At 37.2% G+C, this 23,408-nt stretch overlaps 4 protein-coding genes across 12 annotated transcripts in view; 1 reads left to right on the top strand and 3 right to left on the bottom strand.

The window, feature by feature from the left end:
- The window catches only part of LOC106167578 (ATP-dependent (S)-NAD(P)H-hydrate dehydratase-like), a 66,282-nt gene extending 64,461 nt beyond the window's left edge, over positions 1-1,821 (bottom strand). For 2 of the 3 annotated variants that reach the window (XM_087007869.1, XM_087007870.1), the window contains exon 1: positions 1,682-1,821. In XM_087007869.1, the coding sequence (XP_086863995.1) occupies positions 1,682-1,778 (97 nt within the window). In that variant the 5' untranslated portion in view covers positions 1,779-1,821. Of the gene's footprint in view, positions 1-1,560 lie in introns of all 3 variants that reach the window. The other variant, XM_087007871.1, reaches the window with a different exon arrangement.
- A 748-nt stretch (positions 1,822-2,569) lies between these two features.
- LOC106175602 (uncharacterized) lies at positions 2,570-22,972 on the top strand. 3 transcript variants are annotated; one of them, XM_087007693.1, is made up of 6 exons: positions 2,570-2,697; positions 2,826-2,926; positions 19,919-20,232; positions 20,387-20,768; positions 21,015-21,121; positions 21,365-22,972. In XM_087007693.1, the coding sequence occupies exons 3-6, from the start codon at positions 20,038-20,040 to the stop codon at positions 21,944-21,946; spliced, it is 1,266 nt and encodes a 421-aa protein (XP_086863819.1). In that variant the 5' UTR covers positions 2,570-2,697; positions 2,826-2,926; positions 19,919-20,037; the 3' UTR covers positions 21,947-22,972. The 3 variants fall into 3 exon arrangements, with proteins under 3 accessions (XP_086863819.1, XP_013413131.2, XP_013413132.2); XM_013557677.2 differs by lacking the exons at positions 2,570-2,697; positions 2,826-2,926 and adding an exon at positions 8,841-8,976 and having other exon boundaries at positions 21,365-22,971; XM_013557678.2 differs by lacking the exons at positions 2,570-2,697; positions 2,826-2,926 and adding an exon at positions 15,631-15,721.
- On the bottom strand, positions 3,385-7,222 carry LOC106175597 (sodium-dependent glucose transporter 1A). 2 transcript variants are annotated; one of them, XM_087007692.1, is made up of 4 exons: positions 6,262-7,222; positions 5,225-5,516; positions 4,658-4,962; positions 4,160-4,428 (listed from the first exon to the last, which is right to left on the bottom strand). In XM_087007692.1, exons 1-4 carry the CDS (start codon positions 6,367-6,369, stop codon positions 4,339-4,341), a joined length of 795 nt encoding a protein of 264 aa, XP_086863818.1. In that variant the 5' UTR covers positions 6,370-7,222; the 3' UTR covers positions 4,160-4,338. The 2 variants fall into 2 exon arrangements, with proteins under 2 accessions (XP_013413123.2, XP_086863818.1); XM_013557669.2 differs by having other exon boundaries at positions 3,385-4,962.
- LOC106175591 (uncharacterized) lies at positions 7,863-15,574 on the bottom strand. Of its 4 annotated transcripts, none has more exons than XM_087007691.1 (10): positions 15,395-15,574; positions 12,627-14,125; positions 12,069-12,408; positions 11,713-11,818; positions 11,439-11,515; positions 10,844-11,052; positions 9,907-9,984; positions 9,510-9,588; positions 8,828-8,943; positions 7,863-8,325 (listed from the first exon to the last, which is right to left on the bottom strand). In XM_087007691.1, exons 1-10 carry the CDS (start codon positions 15,440-15,442, stop codon positions 8,145-8,147), a joined length of 2,733 nt encoding a protein of 910 aa, XP_086863817.1. In that variant the 5' UTR covers positions 15,443-15,574; the 3' UTR covers positions 7,863-8,144. The 4 variants fall into 4 exon arrangements, with proteins under 4 accessions (XP_086863817.1, XP_086863814.1, XP_086863815.1 ...); XM_087007688.1 differs by having other exon boundaries at positions 14,448-15,571; XM_087007689.1 differs by lacking the exon at positions 7,863-8,325 and having other exon boundaries at positions 8,827-8,943; positions 9,907-9,961; positions 14,448-15,574.
- Positions 22,973-23,408: the final 436 nt, after the last annotated feature.

The raw sequence follows: 23,408 nt of genomic DNA, 5'->3' as shown, positions 1-23,408 counted from the left end.
CGTAGGATGAATAGCTATGTCACACAGAGGCTACAGTGTATTATATGGGGCAAGTATGGGCGAATTATGAAATCAAGATGCTTGCGCTTTAATTTCTACCCTATACAGCTGCACTTTGTTCTTAGCATATAAGTCTAAAAATTGAGGGTAATATATTCATGCACTGTGAAGTGCACTTTACAAATATGTGTAAAATTTGCACCTAGCAAATTGTGCTGGTTAACAAGTAAAAGTTGATAGCAATTTAGCGAAAATCCCCTCTGAGATACATTGATCCACATTTAGTACAACAGGAACTGGAAATGGTCCCTTACCTTATGCCTCGCTCTGTTGACGGAAAGACTACATTGGTTTAACGGAGTGTGTGAGGTGTTGAGATGAGAGGGAAAGTAAAAATATGCAAGGTCCGTCATCAAAGCTGATGTGCAAACTGGTCGCCGTTTCACAATTTTTGAAGGCCTTTGCTTTCACGCATTAGAATGGCCTCAAAAAGTGTAAAACGACATGATTGCATATAAGCACATCCATGGCAGTAAGCATATCAGAAAGAATGTCGTGCAAACAGTCAGGGGCAAGGTATATATAGGTAGATCACAATCCGCTAGGGGCGCTACAGTCGTAACTGTCCACGGGCAGTGAAGTGTTAAACTGAAGTCGGCCTGCTGATAGTTCGCCTATGGAACCCCTTTTTTAAATCTCTCTTTTAGCGCTGCGTAAAAAAACTAATACAAGCCATTAACTAAATAAGTTGTAAATCAAAGAGTAAAATCCGGTCACATGATTTTCCCATGTTGCAGTCTTTGACAAGTTTCGGTTCTGCTTGTTTTAAGTTTTGCCTCTACAAAATGCTAAAAAATTTCAGGTAAGTGCTGGTATCATCTTTTTGAAATTTATATCCAGCAAAGTTTATGAAATTTGCTATATAATGTAGAAAAATCATGAAATTTGAAGGTTGCGAAGTATAGTTAATTTAATCCGCAATATTACATGATGTGAAAATTACCACAGGGAAATAGCTCTGCCCTGATTAGTCACAGGCTATGTGAGCCAGACAATAGGCTGAGCACACAAAGACACACAGGGTGCTCTGCTGCGCCTGAGTGATCACTGCTGGTCAGTGGGCACAGGTTTTGAGCTGAGAAGTGTGGACACTTTTGGTGGATTTTTGCAGTTAAAAAACTTCAATATCTTTGTTGCTTGTAGGAATATTTAAAAAATTCCAAATGATTTCATCCGGTTTTTGCATTACCTTTCAGATGATATAAGTATTTTAATTTTCTGATCAGTTTGAAAATTTTTCTGATATACCTAGTATATACAGTACCAGCTAGTACACATATATATCAGGCAAAAACTGAAAAAGTGAGAGATCGCCACTAGGCTCACAATAATATACTTTAAAAATTTAAAACTTCGTGGAAGTTTAAGGCTGCAACTACAGTGCTGCACAAGTTTATGCTTTAAATATCAGGATGAAGTACCTTTTTCTTAATTTGTAATTTGCCTTGCACTTGCACGAATGAATCAAAGGTTCTTAAGAGATTTTTACGAACCACTTACCTGAGGGGATTCTCCCCCTTCCAGCTACATAGGCCAGTATTCCTGACAGCGAAAACATGTTCTGTTTTTCTTAAAATATCTGCTACATGAAATTACATCTGAAGTGTTCGGTGTACATTACCTTGGAACATGTGTTGTTTTCGGTTCTCGTTTCCGACTTGCCCCATAGAGGGATGCGCCAAGACAGTCCGGTTCCATCGTTTATCAAATCCTTTCATGCAGCAGTCCTGTCGATATTCACTCGACAAAAAGATCGAAAACATCTTTATTTTGAATAATTATAAAAAACATATGAGCTAAGGTAAATATTTTAACCAAATATTGATATATAATGCGCCCCCCATTCGTTACTATTTTATATGTACACTAAAGATTTTCTCGCAGATTTTTTATTATTGAAAAATAATTTCATGTTTCTGAACTTTTTTGGTCGAGTGAATAACAGGCCAGTGTACTCACTATCACAATCTAGAGAGCCCAGAGTGCGTTCCTGTTAATTTTTCTGCTAGACAAGGGCCTCTGGCAGAGCGAAACCTTCATTTAATTTTACCGATACATATATATATAATTATATAGGCCTACAGCTGTATTTTTATTTTCATGACATTGTGAGACCGACTTTAACAAGTTATTATATTTTGCAATTTTCCTCTAAAATTACCAAAATGTATAATTTGCTGATCGTCTAACCAAGGAGTTCTAACACTTTGTTAAAATTCCATGGTCTAACCAATATAATAGAAGTAGTTCTTCGAAGAACTTATATATCTATATCTATATGCCAATATATAGACTCTAAGGGCTCTGTCACACAGCTCAAAGAGGTCCGTATGAGTATCGTACGTGACATCGATTATATACGCACAACTTTGAGCGTTTGTGAAGGCAACACCGCCGGATTTATCCATACGAGACCAGTTTTGGTAACAACCACTCACCTTAAATGAGTTATGCCTGATTTAATTTGCATAACAAATAACAATAAATTGCTCATAGTAGTGCGGACCTTTTTCCCCAGTGCTCACATAGGCTACATGTAGCAGTTGGACAAAGTCGGATGTAGACGAAATGTTGCGGTATGTGTGGTGCAGTCAAAAGGTCGAACTTTCGTGAGGCATAGATGCAAAATACATTATTGTGAGTATCACAATTATTTATTTATAATCTATTTATTCAGTCACCACAGCCATTAAAAACAAAAGGCGTAGGCGTACGAAAAAGTATTTATGACAAAATTTTACTACTGTTTCCATTGTTACTTGTAGGTGATATGTCACTCAGAATGGTAGAATTTATTGGTTACAATGCAAGCTGTAAATGTGTGGGATGAACGGCTCTATCTTCTGACTTTGATGATTACCTACATGTAAGTTTGCTTGAAATCTTGTAGTTAATAAATAAATTAATTTATTTATTTATCATTTCGTTTACTTTGATATTTAGAAAACTTCATTTAGACAAACTTTATTTATAATAATAATAATAATTTATTGGGCACTAAAATGTTTCAGTACATTTTGCAAGCCCTCTAAACTACTTGTATATGGATACATTTAGTACAATCTAGACCTATTTATTTTATTATTTAGTTTACTCTGATATTGAGAATTCATTAGAGACTTGCTTATCTATATTCGTGACTTTTTCTTGTTCTTTTATTGAATCTCAAGATCGACAACATATATGATAACGATAAAAGAAAGAAAGAAAGAAAAGAAAAAATTGCAAATAGGCTGCAATATTTGATTCAATAAAATTTAAATTTTACCAAAGCTATGTGAAGAAAATTGTTCTAATGTCGTTTTAAAATAAAGAAAGCATAAGTTGTGACCAACATATCGTTTATTTCTCCATGATATATATATAGAAAAACTTACACGTAGTATAATGTACAATTCTATGCAATAATACGCGTTTGAGACACAAGTTTTATCTGACATATCATAATATGTTCTCACATGTACACCTTTGCAGTATCTGCGGATTGTTTTGGCAAAAATACACTCTTGCAAGATCTTTACGACTAATATGTTGTATGTGTATACGTTAATAGTTGCTGAGAGAAAATAGACATACGGTGTACTTTCTTTCCACATGGGACTTGGTCCCAAAAAGGTAACTCTTTTGTTTATTGGTAAAATGCCGCAATCTGCAGCCCACGCTTTTCGTTGTTTTTCGTAGACCTATGTTTAATGTTAGTGGCTTTCCGACCCCGTATTATCAAATACAAGCTTCATACTTTATCTTCTTTGTGCATATCCTCCACCTTTTCATCACAATTAACTAATTCATACTCATTAACCGAGTTTTTACTCTCTTTATCAGACACAGAGTCTTTTTCATTGTCTTTAACAGACGCTGTCATCATTAAGAACTGCATTGTAGCAAACAAGCCGCCTGCGACAACGCCGCACGCTAATATCATATACATCATGGCATTGGGGCCGTAGTACTGCAGGAGATACCCTGCCAGCCATTGGTAGAGCAAACCCCCCGCTGCAGTTCCTATGTAAAGTACCCCAACAGCCATGCCGGTCACGGTCATGTAGTGATTGGTCCAGGCCACACACGCACCAAATATGACACTCACGGTCACACCGAACAGAAAGGTGAAAACCCACATGACTATACGGTCTCTATACCCGATAAAGGCCAATATGGCGGATGATGTGATGTTGCCCGACAGGACGATCACCAGCAGAACGGCCGGATGGACCCATTTGGAGAATAGTACGCCAGATATTCGCCCCAGACAAAACCCACCCCAGTAAACGGAATTTAGAACAGCAGCTTCATCTTTCGAGAAATGATTCTCGCTCTCTCTGGCAAAACTGAATAAGTATTTCCCCCAGCTATGCTCAACTCCTCCTATCCCATGAAAGTAAAACAGAAACAACAAAATGAAAATTTTGAAACCAAAAACGGTGTCCCCTTCAGCGCAAGTGCCCGGCGAAAATATATTCACAAATGTAGGATCCTTGATTTTAATTTCAACTTTAGGGAAGCGTTTAATTTGGAAGAACAAACCAAAGGGAATCATGACTGACAATGCTATGCCAGCAATACTATAGCCATACTCAATCGGTGATTGACTTACGACGTAAGATGTGCTGTTAGCATGGGTTATATTGTTGGTTATGTTGGACACTAAGGCACCAAAGACTGTCTCAAAGGCCGGGGTGGACTGCAATATCTGTAAATCAAGTGGACTGTGCGTAGACAAGTTTGCAAAAAGCGACATGTTTCCATCTTTCAAGCCGTCCGGAATCGGAGCGGATTTGGAGAGGAAGGGCTTCGCCACCAGGGGCGACAGGAAAGCCCCGATACCATACGAGAGGTGCAAGGAATACACCGATGGTGCCGTTTCTTCTCCCCATAGTCTCAGAATTACCACGTGGGCGCCTGAATAGAAATACAATATTTTCAAACAGAATTGCTTTGAGAACATGCCATGCTTTTATTATATTAACTAAACACTTGCTTATTGCATCAATAATCTGCTGCAAGAAAACTTTCACTGTTATAATTCACATAAACTGTGTAATCGTTTAACAGTGAACAGGCAGAAAAGCCTTTGTATTGCAACAGACAAAAGTAGGGCAAGTATATCATTTAGCATCATTTGTTTTTTATCTGCTAGACCCTTTTTTCTCTTTTTTCTTACCCGTGGCCAGTACACCTTCTGACATCCCCTGCAGGACGAACATAAACCAGAGAAGTGGTAAAACCGAACACCAGGGGATTATGAACGTTCCCACAGCAGCCACACATAAGAACGCAACAAGGATTAGATCCACGTGTCTTTGGAACCGGTCACATAGAAAGCCACCTCCAAATGACCCGACGAAGAAACCGGCTGAGCGTCCTATGACTGCTCTGGCTATTTCTTCGTAATTGCTGTCCACCCTGTCCTTCAGGTCTTGTAATGAGGGTCCTGTCAGCTCCAACGCCATTCCCTGGAAATTGATATGTTTGTTATCCATTAAATCTATGGTCTCATAATTAACTGAGTAAATGTCCGAAATGTGTGTGTGTGTGTTTGTGTGTGTGTGTGTGTGTGTGTGTGAGTGAGAGAAAGAGAGAGAGAGAGAGACTTAAGAAAAACCAACATATGCCAGTATCTGTTTGAGGACACAAATATAACCCATTTAGATCACGTAGGTTCCTGCACAAATACATATTCAAAGTTCACATTTAACTTGCAAATCCCTGGTTCTGCAGTCCCCTGACCTCCCACGGGATCTGTCTATGCGATGACATGCGCATCATCAGAAGTGATATAAACAGTTTTTTGTGTCACATACATTGCACAAGTTTAGAGTGTAAAATAGCTTCAGATTAAGTGGCCGTATTGATAAGGGAGTTGTTGTCAGACTGAACTCTACCCCGCAAATAAATGTATGCTTTAGTAAATAAGTAAATGTTACATAGCCCAAGTTAATCAAGACTTTTGACGTGTTAAGAACACGTGAATATTATACATGTACCACATGCTGGATGGGTAATGACGCAATTGTGGAAAAATGCTCACCGGATTGTACACAGCAAGTAGAGCAGCCATAGAAACATCTGTAATTATATCCAGTGTTAGGATTCGCTCTGTGACCCGTTATCCAGGTGCATTGCATTGTACATGGTTTCGGAAATTAAAGTTTTAACACATATAACATAGAGTGATTGATGTTTGAATACAAAACTCACCAGAGCAATCCAAATAAAGTTGATGTAAATGTTTTTGACCACCTTTGGCCATGCTTTCTCTGTCAAGCCATTCTTTTCAGACTCTGTCTTCTCTGTTGTTTTGTCCATAATGCTCAGAGCAACCGTGTTCTCTGCAGCTGTAAAGAGCTGCCTCTTGGGCTAAGAATATCTTTCTGCAGACAGAGAAGCTTGTTCTAATGTAGCTAGACGAATATTCTGTATCGTACAACCTGCCTTGTATACATTCACCAATCTGGCCTACTTCTGACGGGGTTCATTCAGAATCATTGTGTTATCTTGTGCCCGCTAAGCCCCAGGCTTTCCAAATACAAATAAACCTCTGAGTCAACAGACGGGAATGATAAGAACAGCCACTTGTTTCAGAACGGCATCAATGTTAATCATCTGAGGTAGCCTAAATCGGGACTGTCGGCATTGCCAGGAGACGGCACAGGGGCCAAGATACCTGTTAGAATCCGCATGAGGCGGAGCCCCATGTTACCTATCAGCAACAAGGCTGAAACACTACGCGTCGGGAATATAATTTTAGAAAGCAGTATACATGTAGCACTCAGATCATTTCCAAAAGTTTGGTTAAGTGCCCTAACTAGCGACGGAGCATTAGATTTTAGCACGGCCTTAAAGAGTCTATAGCTAGCGGCAGTTGGTCTTAAGGGCGAACTTTTTTTTTCTTTTGCATTTTGTAAAACAGGACTATCATCCCCATTTGAATGTACTATTGCTAATATATGTCTTTGGGCAAACCGACTCAACTTTTCGGTCAACAAATTAAGATAAACTTTGTGAAACCGCATCATGATAAAGATGTATCGAATGGACACAATGTTACAGTAAGGTCGTTAGGGAGCAAATTCATAACGATATATCTAGACTAATTCGACGCCGAAGATATCAACTATAGACATTAATGATGTTTTCAATGTCTTGCAGTGTCACAGCCGGGTTGGAGGGGGGAGTGTTTGCTACTATGCAGATATAAATGATGAGAAAGACCGGAAAAGACACTGGGGCATTCAGTAGTAAAAAGGTTTTCGAGCACCACGAAAAGAAGACTACGAGCTGGCGAATCGTGAGGCAAATGTTCTCTGATTAAGACCAATGTTTATTCCTTAATGTAAGTTAAACAATGTATAATAATACATTTGGTTGTGTGCCGTGTCGGTATATCAACAACTGTTTTTGTCAACATACTTGTACATATTATCAAACACCACGTGGACACTAGAAGTCTTTATACGTGCATTGGGAATGTTCTAACTGTACTTACGTAAAATGTGAGAGTGAAGTTGATAATATGTGGAATACATAATGAATATTATCTTCATTATTGTGTTTCCTATTAAAGCTTGGCCAAAATTAGGATGCAAATCACTACATTAGAACCGTTTACAAGCAGTGTGCTGACTGTTCACTGAACTGCTGTGAAGGTGCCAAAAACCTTTTCATAAAAAGTAAATCATTATTGATGGTGTTAGTTACCACTATGTGAACCCTACGTATGCAATATTTGACGATAGATTTTATCAAAAAATGTTTCTTGAATACTATAACATAAACTCACAAAAAACAAAAGTTTAAAATCGGTTCGACCAATCGTAGTTATATATTATTTATAAAAAAATAAAGTACGGAATGAAGAAGCATGCAATATTATTATAATTCACCTGCACATAAAATAACCTAATTTTCTTGTTAACTAGTAGTACTTAAGGGAAATTAACCTTAAATCTCCCGCCAAATACACCCTTGTGTATTATAATAGCAAACAGATTGACTCGCTGACAAATAAAACTGCACTTTTTGAGACTGAATCATAAATCACAAAGCTTTTCCCCGATTCTTAACATGAAAATGCTTGTCTCTCAAATGTGCGAATTTTGTGCATGGAAACTGTCTTTGAAAGATGGCCGCACAGTCCAGTCGTCTGCGGAGTTTCGGGTACTCCTTAAAACTTTGTACAGCCCCATAAACAACGTATCAAACGGAAGACACTTAGTGAAATACTCTATCGGCTGGCCGATCGTCTGCTGCAATGAAGGAGGCCTGGAAAATGGAATTATTCAGAAATAAGTGACATTCGGTACCACCAAGTCTTTGGGTGCTTTCCCAGAGATTTAGATCGATCTAAAGATTAAGTTTTAGATCGACCTTACTCCCTGGGGGTTCACGCTAAATTGCAGTTAGTCGAGCGGGCACCATAGTTAATTACCCCCTTACAGCTTTTAGTAGGCGGGACAGACGCTTAAGCCGGCCAAGCTGTCAGTAATCTGGTGAGACTCCCCACAGGGATAGATCGATCTAAAAATCTATGGAAATGGGGTGTATCACTCTTTTATTTGGAATTTAAACACTTTAAAAATTAAGAAAGATTCTACTCGCTACAGGTATGTCATAATGTTATAGGTATAGTTCTACAAAAATAAAAAAATAAAGTTTGTCATACTACAGAAAATGTTTTCTTTCCTTTTTCTTTATACAGGAACATTAATAAAGTAGAGATCATTTCTTCAAATTAAAAGTTATAAAACAGTAAAATTTCACTCACTTATCTTTCAGGTGAACGTCCACATTTCTAATAAACCTCAACAAATCACATATGCCGCTTCCGTAGGGCCGCCTAGCTGTCATTGCGGAAACCAGTGCGGGCTCTATACACTGTTGCTAGAGAAAAAGAGGATTGACATAGAATAACTGGTAATTTATATGAAAGGAGTCTATTATTCAGTCTTTTATTCACACTGATAGAACGAAAATATCTAAATTGCCGTTCAGGAGCTAAAAGTACCCGAGTAGAACACTGTATAAACATTAATACATTTATACATACATTTGTATGAAAACTAAAGAGAAAACAACTCCTAGAATGAAATCTATATTTCACAATAAATACATTGTAAACAACTCATAGAAACATATATTATATTTTACCACAAAAACGGCAGTTATAGCAACAAATCTGAAATCTGTGCTTGCCATCCGACCACGTGACCTCCATAGATGGCTATACTTTCTTAAGAGATTATTACAAAAAGCAAAGTTTTTAGAAAAAAAAAACAAGAACTAACTTCGAATATAGAAATGGATTCATTAACCATTGGTAGGTATGGGAATATTGGTATTTACCCCAGAAAATTCATTTTCTGGCCAAAATGAACAGTTGTAATCCCTTTAAAAAGAAGCAAAATCACAGTTGTAACAAAGAGTTGTGGAGTTGAGAGGCTACTTACCCATTGAGTGCCACCAGCTGGCCATGTCGGCGTTATGTTGTCGATGCCTTGTACCACGGGATGGGCACGGTTTCTGGAACTGATCGAGAGGGATTTTACGATTATAGATGTGAATAGCTTGAAAACCATGCAGTGTGTTAATGCATCATAAACGTACCGATTGAGAGAATAAATGAATGAATCAATGAATCTAGAAACAATTGTAGAATCATGAACGTGGGTGATCTTTTACATGTATAGCTACATGTATGCCTCAAATTCTAAACAGATGAGGGTCACGCATATCTTAATTAAGTTCCACATGTAAGTCTGAAATACGAACATCATAATTATGAATATTGATTTGGGAATGGGTATTATGCAAAGTTAATTGAATTGTGAGAAATAAAAAACTCACCTTTCCTTCACTTCCTTCTCGTCTCCAACTGCTAGAACAAACTTGTACCGGCTTTCTGTATCCCAGAAAAATGGGTGTCTAAAATCGAAAGCAGACTGTGGAAAAACATGCCAAATGCAAGTAGTCACTTCATTTGAACAATAAATAAAGGTAAAACATCAGAGTAGTCTTGAAAAAATATCAACGTTTCGCAATACCACAGACACAGACAGCATATTTAGGTAATTTGTAAATTTTTGGAAAGTTCAACTAAATCAAAAATTAAAAATAATACAGAACCGCTTACAGGTATATTTATTGTTGTAAAGTTAATGACTTACGCTTACACTAATTACAATTAGTAATAAAAGGGAAATCAAATAGATGAAAAGTTAGTGATATTGAGTGTAAATTAGTTTCATCAAGAGTCAACAAGTGTAGAACATGTTTTTAGTGTCAGAAAAAGATGGAAAAGGTCAAAGTCAATAACATTTAATGTGATTGGTTAATTTCATAACAGATTTTAATTTTGATCAACTGTTTATCACATGATAAAGTTCTGAGTTTTGGACATGATTCAAGTATGAGTAATGCAAATAGTATTTTGGATAAGTTTAGTTGAAAACAAGGCTCTTAGACATTGCCTAATAAGGGAATGTTCTATGGTAAGGTCAACATGACAATGGAAAGTTTCTGGAAATCACGCCATAAACAATAAAAAGAACATAATTACACGCGTGATAGGTACGGAGAATTAGAGTATAAAACGGGTAAAATTGTATGAAAAGTGAGTGGTGAATAAATGATTGAAGACTCCAGAACGTCGACGTCGTCGTTACAATAATATGAATAATGGCCACTTTGGTAAATACTTGTGAAGAACTATCTCATCTTCTAGATTTAAACATGTTACCACATTAAAATTAAAACATGCAATCACATCAATGCAATCGCTTACATCAAAACGTCCCTTGAATATGGTCTGTCTTCAGGATTAGGCGCTAACATCCATTCTATCAGATCACATGCAATGTCGTCTGCAAGCTGTGATACGTCATAGTTTCCGGTGACAATGTTCTGCCTGACAAAGTATGGGTCGGAATCGTTGTTTTGGTCGAAAGGATGATGTCCTCCAGATAGGAAATAGTACATCAACATTCCTGCTGTCTGTGAAGGTAAACAGATTGTTTTGTTTACAAAACTCCACGAAAAGTGGACAAATAAAACACAAGAATGCAAATCGCTGGCGTTAAATAGGATGTGCTGCACTGATATTTCATGAAGAAACCGTGGAGCTAAAATGAATAAGCACGTTATTTTTTCATGTCATTCATGACACATAAAATGAAACGAAATGAAAGTTTCGAATATCTCATGAAAATAAGAAGAGCTGGCAATAAGGAAGAAATCAGTTCAGATTTAACTCTTTTAATATATGCCTTAATATACCTCATTACATCATTTAATAAAATTTAAAAAAATTATCTAAGATATTTTCGAATGATTCGAGAAAAAAATTCCCCGAATATTTGCATAGTCATTTCTTGAACTACCTGAATATCTGTCCTGCTGCGGTATGGCGCTGTCTGTGAATTAACTATTGTCTCCTTTGCCTGCCAACGCAGAGTTCCTAAAATTTTAAAATTTACTTTTAAGTAATTTAATGTTATATTGGACTTAAGCTTAGGAATAGTTGCTTCGGCAAACAATCCATGAAATATATCATCCCTGGTTGCTTTTTAGAACTTTCACTACAGAGGATTGCATGAAAACAAGATGCTTTATCATAAATAAGCTTGAATAGTTCATTATTATAGGAACGCTTACCAACTGCCTTTGTAACTAAAGTGCTCTGGTCGGCGTTCAGTCTCCTACTGATTCCAAAGTCGGCCAATTTCGCATGCCCTTTGCAGTCAATAAGCACGTTCTGAGGCTGAGGCAGAAACAGTAAACGGAATATATATATATATGTATCGCCAAAACGAACGATTTAAAAGTGATATGATACTTAAAATATACAAAATCTAATCGATTATAAATCTCAGTTTTTTTAAAATTGAACGTAAACGTAAACCAGGAAACTTTTCTAGATAATGGGGGTATTTGGTTTTCTATCGGTAAATTCACAAAAATGTAACTGGGTATGGTTACTTACTTTAAGAATGTGCAGATTTACTACCCACCTTTAAGTCCCTATGCAGTATCTTCCGCTCGGAACTGTGCAGAACATCTAATCCTTCCATAATTTCACGAACGAGGGTTGGACCTTTTTCTTTCAAACGATTGCTGCGTTTTAAGATCTCAATGTACTCCTTTAGTGTGTATTCCCCCAATTCCAGCACCAGATAGGCAAAGGATTTGTCGCGAACCACGGTCCGGTAGCGCACGATGCGTGGGTGGTCCAGCACTAACAGCAGGTCCAGCTCGTTATACAGGTCTTGGAAGTTGGATGTCAAATACCGTTTTACGGCAACTTCGGTCCCGTCGCCTAGGATGCCCAAATACACGTCTGTGCTTTCGCTTCTGGAAATATAAGTTAATTTATGAATAAAAAGGCAAACGTTTGGATATTCTGGATAGAAGATTAAAACTACGATTTGCCTTTTACATATTAAATATTGAGTGAAGAACTTTGTAACTAAGAGCTTAGTACAATAAATAAAACAGCTTAAAAAGTTCACATGTCTAATTCATTAAGAAATATGAAATGTTATTTATAAACCCAACGAAGTCAATCCTACCCGCGGCTGATACGGAATTTCGGGTCTTTGGTACACAAGTAAAGCCCAGCAACGTCCTCAAAGTCATCTTCAGTTAACTGAACAAAATCTTTAAATTTCTTTTTCCAGCGTATGCTTTTTTGCCTCCACTCCTCCTTCAACTTAAGGGCTTTTCTTTTCTTTAACGTGATGGATTTATCGGATGTTAACCCTACCTCGGAGAGAACACTGTCGTCAAAGATCTCGCGAGAGTCCAGGTAAAGTCTCTGCTCTTCTGGCGAGATTTCAGTTTTCTCATGAATAGAGCGCTTTAGCGTCTGAACCGTATCATGCAGTTGAAATTTGACTGTGGTGGAATTGTTGCCAGGGAGAGAAACTACGACGCTCAGACTTTGTTTCGACAGAGTTATCGATTGGCCACATCCATAGATCTTATAGTCAAAAAGCCTTTTGTCGTTTTCCAGCGTTTCCCCATTGTAGGTTAAATTTTGCTCTTCGAGATTAATATTCGTCTTTGCATGTATTTTTTCTTTGAGGTCCCTAACAGTACTGCTCACTCTTAACTTGAAAAACTGATTGTTCCCCTCCGGGGTCAATACGGAGAATTTCTGGGTCGAGTCGTTAAATAATAACGCATCGTCTGTCAGTCCACATTCGGCAATAGTGGCATCATCAGAAAGGTCCTTATTGTCAAATACAATGTGACTGGCTCTTAAGCGCCTTCTCAAGGCTCCTATTGTTGACTCTACGTGAACAAGGCAGTGTTTCTGACTAGGAAGGTACCTTAGCTCGGGTGACGGGAATGTTAGTTGAACCCGAATGACACCGTGCATAACCAAGATCCGTGTGGGGATATCAGCATCAGGATTTACAAAGTTATACAGGGGCGTGGCCGGATCCAGGTTTCCCTGACTTTCTTGAGTTTCTGAATGTATTGCAAAAACATCTAGTGATCTAAAGTTTTCGAGGTGAAGGGCCTTCAAGTAATCACCTAAGCTGGCTTTTATATTTATGTCTTCTTTGTGAATCAGTCCGCTGTCAAGCTGTATGGCTATGGAATTTGGTTTAATATGGATATCAGAGCACCCAGTAAGGCCGTAATCGGCACATGTTCTGTGTTCTTCACATTTCGTTTTATTCTGCATCAGTCGAACCAACGCTCTTGGTATTTGTAAATTTTCAGCAATATTTGTGTTAAGCCGTGATATCAAATCATCTCGTCCACAGTAGACTTTAACGAACTGGTTACCGAAATATCTTACTTTTAGCTTATGTAGAATGATAACGTGTATTTCCACGTCGTCAAACGGATCGAAATCTAAAAATATGCGCTTAAAATTGTCAAGCTCCTGTCCCTTGTACTTAAAACGCATTTTTGTTCCAGGGTCCATTTCAAACGCTTTTGTTATTTTCCTCCTCATTTGTTCATTCTCAACAGAGCTGCGCATGTCAAAATACATAGTCTTGACTGTGCTTTCTATGCATATAGTAGCGGACGCGACATAGCAATTCTTACCGTCCTGAAACAAATTCAAATGAATCACGTGAAAAATATCCACTTCAAACTGTCAAAGAAACTAAAGTTAATTCATTACTGATTAATAGTTGAACTCGAATTCATTTTTCATACACATGGTTCATACACATTGTGCGACTTTGTCTTATGTAGCATTTATTTACCTAAATTCAAATTTAACATTCAAACAAGCAATCCATGTATTTCAAAACGCGCTTAATTGTAGATGCTCTCAAGTATTGGGTTATTTGCTTGAACGTTTAAAACAAAATATATTTAAACATTTTCTTAAAAGAACAGTCAGCAAACCCCCGATTAAGACCTACCTCCAGATCCAAAGTGGGTTCCGTTACGAAGTAAAAATTAGCACACGCTAAGCTATACACTGCGGTAGGTACTGCCCATATTACACCAAGAACACGCGTAAGCAACCGGTAAGTATCTTCGTCTATATCCTGTCGGCGTACAAAACCCACAGGATATATGTAAACACAAATTGAGCCGCCAAGTATGAAAAGAACACATATTGCCCGATCGTATAAATTGTCCATGATAGTGTTGCATCTAAACGTACTAAGGAGTTTAAAAGACAAGAGCAGGAAGAAGATGACCTGGTTCCTTAAAATTTGGGAATGTTCAAAACCATAGGTGAATGCATCGAACCAGTCAAAAAAACCTATCAAGTCCAGTATAAATGTTTGTATCATCAGAATGCCGGCGTGAATAATTGCTCTTAGAATGGAAGGGGAATCTTTGAACAAACCGTTTACGAACAAATGGACCAATATGTTAAAGCACAAAAACCGTTTAATGTCCGTGAGATGAAAGGAATCTCCACACTCGGGAATCATTGGGATATACTGAAGCAGCATGGCGGGCAGGGATCCTCCTGTAAATGATTCGTTATTGTTACAATACGAGTCCCAGTCTCTCCTCATGGTCGGACTCAGACTTGAGTTCCATACCGCTTCCATTGTACAGCGATATAATGTTCCTCCCTTAGTACTGCGTGTTTTTGTTGATATCTTCTCAGTTTTGATTATAATAATCGACTGAGGTCACACAGCGGGATATTTTGGACACCTTTCTTTTGAACCCGCTAGACACCAGCACATGCAACCACTTTTCTTTTACACCAAGCGAAATATAAATTCAATGTAAACGCGTGCTATGTGTATCACACGTGTAGAGTAAATTCGATGAGTTCAACTTTACCAGGCCATCTGTACTCGAGCTTACATATCTCGAGTTCCTAATGGTTGGAACTACATACCCGGCATACACACTTTAAAGGTACTGGTAATTGTTCTGGTTTAAACATATGAAGATCTCAGCATGTGTTATATATGTGTCTTTAACGCACTCCTTCGTGAGATGTCTCAGTTTTTTGGGATTGAACAGAAACCAATAAAAGTTTTTATGAGTCACCTGTACTTCCCCTGTCTAAATATAACTTCCGTGTAACAGATGTTAGATGTTATTGTTTACATATAGTATCGGTGCACATTCATTATACATTTTGTACCTGGAAAGATCTTATAGAATAATGAAAATAGAAAAATGTTGACTTATTCTGCGGTGGAAGTCAGCCACTGAAAAGGTATTTTATACAATTCAGCACCAAATCTAAAGATACATCCTGATCATGGACATAACAACATCATGTCCTGATTTATTACTTTACAGCAGCCGAGCAAGTAACCTAAAACCATTAATATTTTATTGTCGAACCTTTGAAGGCGAAAAATGTATAGCTACTAATAAAGACCGATGAACCGGTGGGCTTGGATTTTAAATAAAACAAGTCTTTGTACATTTTGAAGCAAGTTAAAAACTACAGCGAAATTTTGGTGTACAGATATGTACTAGTATACTACCATTTCTATAGCATATGCTGTACGCAAAGGCCTTTTTACATTCATAATAGATAAGCAAATCTTATTATTTACTGTATCTTGATAATTAAGTAGGGCCTAATTAAGTATCTTTCTACTGTACATTAAAAGTATATCAACTCTTCGTATGAGATCCAGGCCCGCAGCCAGCAATTTCAAAAGGGGGGGGGGTCTTTTTCTGAAAAAGTGGAGCGTTTATCATGAAACGTTCATGTACGTAAATATTATTTTACTTAAAGGGAACCTTTTCCCGACAAAAAGGAAGGTTCGAAAGAAACTCCTTGTTGGTCCATTTTTCACGATAAATGCATTGTTAACGATTCGTAAAATGTAGTAAATTCCATTTTACCGCCAAAACGGTAGCGGTTAGGAGGGTTAAAAGAGCCAACTTTGATAAACGTATTAACCCTGCAAATTTTAGAGAGTAGGTTATTGCACAAACTGTAAAAACGTAAATTTATTTTTTCCTCCACAAGGTTAAAGTTATATTGCTTAATAAAGATTGATTGATTGCAGACACGCAGTGAGGATTATAACGATCGTACACTAATATATCTTCAAAGGTTGACTACATTTACGTAATACAAATAACGATATATGAAACTGATATATCACATTAATAAATCAAATAGCAGGCATAATATGTAAGCTTGTACCTTCCTTTGAAAATATCCAAGGGAGATAATTTTTGTCTTCATATCATGCAAAGCCTACTTATTTTTCCCAGTTTAGAGCTTAAAACCGATAAAAACTCAATTAAAAGTTACTTATGTCGATGTCACCTTTCTGAAAGGTATACATACAGGTAGGTACTGGGAAGCATGACATTCCGAACGTTTCATTTTATGAAACATTTTGAACAAAAACATTCAATAAACAAACAGAGTTTCATATGTCAATGGATGACGAAAGATTGGAAAACTGAGATTCGCCAGCCAATATTTCGTCTGCTGACAGTCAGAATTCATTAAAGAAATTCATTAAAGAAATATCTGGGCCCTGTTGCATAACGTGTCGTAACTCACGCGCAGCGGTTGCCTCCAACTCCAGCGTTGTTATGGCAATGGGCAAACAAATATATTATTTTTTTTACTGAATCGACGTTTAAAAGTTATGTTAGATCCAGGAGAAGACGAGTTGTGCACTGAAACATCGAAATGCCTCGCGTTCCGCGATTGGTCGTTGGTATTGTTGTCTTTGGGAAGTGATCTGAGTAATTGATTTTATAAACAACGAAATATTGTGATCTTGATCTTAAAATAAATTTGAGTTGAAGGATAAACTAGTTTTAGTATGAAAGAAATGGAATAAAAGTAAACTTGATAAATGACAAGATAATTAAGTCAAAACATTGGAAATAACACACACACACACACACACACACACACACAGGATTTAACGTCATTTAAGTGATGTTTTGAAGCAAGAAAGAAAAGCAAGAAAGATTGAATACTTCTTATAATACAGGTTGAATACGACTTGTTGGACGTTTATTACTTCTTATGCTATGATTAAAATCGAGTTATATTTATATTTCTTATGCTATGATTAAAATCGAGTTATATTTAAAAATCAAATTAATTAAGTTTCTGAATCGTATCATGCATTTGATGTTGCTGGCCGAAGTAATAAGGGAATTCAGTTCCCCTTTTTGTTTATTTCAGAAATCGTACGTAGTTTCTGTCCACTGATCGTCACTAACGGGGTTCTCGTTTCTTTGTTCAGTGGCATATGCTGATAGGGGTGCATAAATACTTCATAAACGATAAGTGATCAGTTAAAGTGTAAATTGATGGCAGATATTGGAAAATAATCAGTAAAGTGCGCCAAGTGCTCAGAGCAATTACTTTATTTCCCAAAGTTTTCAAGTGCGACAGAGCAACCATGTGAACATTCCCGAAACGGGTGAATTTATGATGTTTTTTGCCGGGGAGCTTATGAATTTTTAACTCGGCAGACTGTGGGACATTACACACCAATTTATCAAATGTGCGTCTAATAACCCAGGGTAGGGGATTATTCATCTAAACGGTATGGTTTTGCAATAGCCCCCCCCCCTCTCCTCCCGACTGAGACGTTAGAAACACGGTGTAGGTAAATTTTTGTGCAAAAAAGTGTGTGGGAGATGCATACCAAATTAGAAATACACACACTGGACAATAGAAGTGTCACCCCTACTGAACCAATACTTTGGGGGGAGATAAATGACTATGGAATGATATGCTCCTGGTATCATTTCATTTACACCAAATTTTACAAAAAGACCAACAAAACAATTCCATGGTACAGCGGTTTTATACTCATTAGTCACATTATAAGAAGACCAGGCATTATAACTACTCAAGATCCAGCTACTTTGAATACTCTTGATTTAGGGGTGACACTTCTATTGACCATTGTGTGTATATCATATAAGAAAGGAAAGCCTTTCCAACAACTTGTCAAATTTATGTGCACCTTCGGGGTGGGTGTTGAACACCCATCCCTATCCCATGTCGCACCCATCCCTATCCTATGTCGCACCCATCCCTATCCTATGTCGCATTTACGCCTTTACATAACAGTTTTGAACATATCTCATGTTCTATTTTTATGAGAGGTTCTTTAAAATTTTGTCGTTGAAACCATGACATTAGTGTCGGTCTTCACGAAACAGTGACCTTAATGCTACCATTGCCAGTGTTTGCTTTTTTTGTGCCAAAAATTACCAAATATTTCGAAATCACAGTTAGTAATGTTGAAGCCTGGGCTATACTTTGGAACGACAAGGACACGTTGCCTCAAAGGACTGATGATCACTGAATTGCAAATCCAGTTTACGACACTCGTAGCGGAACAAACTTATTACCCGTTGGTGCAACTGGGCCCAACATCGTAAATCCTCGAAGTTGATATGGTGATGGGCAAATAAATACATAATTTTAATGATCGAATCTACGTTTAAAAGTCATTTAAGAAACAGTTCCAGAAGAAGACAGTTCAGATTTGTTCTGAAACTTCGAAATGCCTCGCGTGTCGCAATTAGTCGTTGGTATCCTTGTCTTTGGTAAGTGAACAACTTAATTGATTACGTAAACAACGAAATATACAAATATTGATTTAAATGTGCATATACAGCTCTACTTGAAGAAACGCAAACAAATACTTTCATATGTTATAAAATAAGTGGGAAATTTGTGCGAAGCCATTATGAAAAATAATCAACTACTGATTCTAAGGGGAGTTTGATGTATGCAATGCAGGCTTTTAACATAAACATCATTTCAATGACTTTTTAAAGAAAGAAAGAGTTATACCAGACACATTATAAAAGATATACCGGTATTTCCAGAAGTTAATTGAAATAATTAGAAAATAATTGCAAAATATTACATGATATTCATACCAAATTAAGTACTGCTGGTCTTGCTGGAGACATGCCACTACTTATAATACAGAAGTGGAGTGGAACGCTGTAGTCTAAGTCAACTTCAATTAGATTTTAAAAGGTTAACAACTCTTCATTTTGGAAAAAACGAATTTTCCTGTGGCAAACAACGATTCCCCATACTTACCAATGGTTAATAAATCCAATTTTACAATCAGGGTTATACCCTGTTTTTTTTTCTAAAAAGTTCGCTGAGAAAGAAAAAGAATAGCTATCTGTGGAGGTCACATGGTTCGATGGCAAGCACAAATTTCAGAATAATTGCTTTAACTGTCGTTTTTGTGGTGAAATAGAATATAGTTTATTTATATGAGTTGTTTACAATGTTTTTATTTTGGAATATATATCTCATACGAAGAGTTGTTATCTCTTTAAGTGAAAATTATCATAGTTTCTGAACCATTATATAAATCTGCTGTTGCCTGGAGAAAATTAAGTTATAATTGTTTTTATTTCATTTCTCATTTTATTTCAGGAATCATTTGTGGTTTCTCTACACTGATCGTCACAGGTGTTAAAGTAGCATCATGTAGAACAACAGTCTTAAATGGTTTGAGGAGGGATGGCAACTCGGACACCAACCGAGACATCCTAATGCAGGAACCCCAAGAAGCTCTTCAAGATTGTGCACGGATGAAATTAAAATCAACTGAGGCCAAATCTGTGCAGTTTTGTGCCACGCCGGGGATGTGCACCGTTTTTAGAACTGAGTTAACTCCAGCTGTAATACAAGACGCCATGGTTGATAACGACTGTGTGCTTATGAAGTTCTCCTGTGATGGGATAAAGGTAAAGTTCATATTGATGTTGTCTCATTTTTTTATTTATCTATTTTAAAAAACTTGTAAAAATGAATAGGATTTAATATACTGCTTTTTTAATTTATTTTACTCATACACAAACAAATGCCATGTACTGTATATGCATTCAAACATATTTCTAGTCTAACGATGACCTATCAGAATATGGTACTGCCAACACGGCCAATGTCACTGCAACGCAAGAAACGGCTTCATCCATCGCACTGAAGCCATCACCTCCTCTGTCAACTGCAGCACCACCGGAAACACCACCCCTGTCAACTGCAGCACCACCGGAAACACCACCTCTGTTAGCTGTAACGCCACCGGAAACACCCACGTCTGTCGGAGTAACGCCATCAGCTTCCCTTACTACACTTACATCACTTACCTCACAACTACCCTCAACGCCATTGCTGTCTACGGTAGTGACGTCAGCACCTCATTCATCAACTACACTGACGTCGGAAGGCAGTGTGCTTACCAATGAATCTTCAACAGACCCTGTTACTTCTGGTCAACTAGGTAGGCCAGGAGAGAGTGGATTGAATGTGATCACCATAAATATATCACTTTCAGTAAATGTTGATTGTGTTTTGTTTCATATTCACAACTGCATCAGATGTATATGATTGAAATCAAAATCCACTTGTCTTAAAATAAAACTAAAACTTTCGGAAAAAATTAAAAACATAAAGAAAATCATACATTTCTACTTCATGACTGATGGGTTCAAATAGAAAATATCTGAATTTGTTCTCAATATTTTAGGTGGTTCTGAGTTAATCCCTGGTGCTAACTGTACAGATATTCTGGAAGCCCAACCAGAAGCAGTGACAGGTGTCTACTGGATCTCAACACAGGACCAAACTTTTCAGGTACCATAAGGAATATATTAGCCTTCTATGAACCAATTAATTCATTAAATGTACCTTTTTCGTTTTGCATTGTCTTGACTTGATAGTCTTGGATTGCAAGTTTTGTAACTTTTGTGACAAGAATGGTAAAACGCTACAGGTATTCAGTTATTCGTCCCACATACCGGTCATAAAAACTATGATTGAGAACAGAATAATTTTAAGACATAATCTTAAGACATAATTGCACTTTTCTTTATGCAGGTTTATTGTGATATGGACACTGATGGAGGGGGCTGGACTCTCGTCTGGAGTTACACTTTCACAAATTTTAGCTCAAATTTGATAGGTGCCCTAACACCAAGTCCAAGTTGGTCAGCGCCTAACGGAGATGTTCCCATATCTGTTACCCCTCCCTTGAACGAAACAGATTTCAATGCCGTGGATTTTGACTTGTGGAACTCCATTGGTAACCGACAATTTATGGTAAAATCAACCATCAATAATTGGATCGTCTGTAATGGCAGCAAGCTGGTAGAATTCATAAATGGGCCAATTGACTGCTACCTTGTCAAAACTGTTGTCGAAGACGAATATCCGTGCGTTGACCCTCTTCCAAGGTACTTGCACGCCACTTATACTCAAACCATTACTGGTTTGAATGGTGAAGGTCCGGCTCTAACTACGTCTCAAGACTCGTACTACATAGAATCGTCTGCGTATTACTTCTTTCGGGCGTCCAATTGTATAACGTACTGTCCGGTGCATGATCCATGTGGTATGGGAGACTGTTCTAGACATAAACGAGACCCCGATATGGCATATGGCAACATTTACATTCGCTAAAGATTTTTGCATAAATAAAAAGAGAATGTGAGTCAAGACGCGGGTTTTACGCAAGACGATATAAAACAAGCAACTGTAAACAGTGTCTTTTAACGTAACTGAGCTATTTGTAGATGTTCATTAGGCTTTTATTGGATTTTTTCTTCATTATACGATGTAAAGTAGGCCTATGTAACATTCCATAAAAACATATTATTTTTCTTCATGTTGCTTAGTTTCGTTTCACTGATAACATCGCTGCAGATATGTATAGTGGGGTGTTAAAGGGAAAATAACTTCGTTGTGGCCAAAAAATTAATTTTCCCGGAGTAAACAATAATTTCCCATACTTACTTATGGTTAATGAATCCACTTCTACATTCAAAGTCCCTGTTTTTTTTTTCTAAAAAAGTTTGTGTTTTTTTTTGTAATAATCTCTTATAGGGCCTACGGAGTATAGCCATTTATGGAGGTCACGCGATCCGATGACAAGCTCAGATATCAGAATAACAGCTATAACTGCCGTTTTTGTGGTAAAACAGAATATATTATATTTCTATGAGTTGTTTAGTATAATTTTATTGTGAAATATAGATTGCATACGAAGAATTATTATCCCTTTATTATTGATAAGATGAGTTGGTGATCAGACGCTATTGGAATTTTATCCTAAGCCTGATTTTCTTTTATCGTTTGAAACATTAACTTTGCATATCATGATGCAAATACGGTAAAAGCTGGACTAGACCGTGGAACGTCGAAGACATGTTACTCCTACAGACTGGTGAAAACGTATACGTGTCAGCTGTGTATTAAGTTATGGCATACTGTTATTAGTTTGTTCTGTACCCAAGAGTGTCCAAAGCAATAACACACAAATTTAATTTGGGCTCTTGTTTTGAACGTTTTTTCACTTCATTGCTGAAAAGAGTGAGGAAAAAACAGTTAATCTAGCAATTTTAGTATATTATTATGTTGTATCCAGCCTCCCAAAATCCATATAGAATAAACTTTATTATGGTCAAGATATACCGTTATTAAATTTCCAACATTTATCATTAAATTCATTCATTTTGTTGCATCGATAATTGGTGGACACAGCATTTGATACTCGGGTAGGCTACATACATTTACAAATTTAATTAAATGAGCTTCCTTTAAACTAATTATTAAGCTAAATGATGTTTGACGAGTTTTAACTTTCTAGAAGTAGTCACTGTCACCGTGTTCAGTACAATACAATTCCAGCATGCGCAGACAACACCAGGATTATGTGACGTGGAATGCATGAGAATGTGACGTCACCGTGATCTCCAGGATTATGTGACGTGGAATGCATGAGAATGTGACGTCACCGTGATCTGTACAATACAGTTTGTCTCAGGGGTTATACTTCAGTGTAAGGTGGAATACACGCAATGTGATCATATCAATAAGACTCTCATGACCAGATAAAGTCAAGATTGTCATATTTACGTCTATA

The sequence above is a fragment of the Lingula anatina genome, chromosome 3, assembly GCF_051362555.1.
Source record: "Lingula anatina isolate TDL-2025a chromosome 3, LinAna3.0, whole genome shotgun sequence".
Taxonomy (NCBI): domain Eukaryota; kingdom Metazoa; phylum Brachiopoda; class Lingulata; order Lingulida; family Lingulidae; genus Lingula; species Lingula anatina.
The sequence above is the reverse complement of the archived record's forward strand: the minus strand, read 5'-3'. Positions and strand labels throughout refer to the sequence as shown.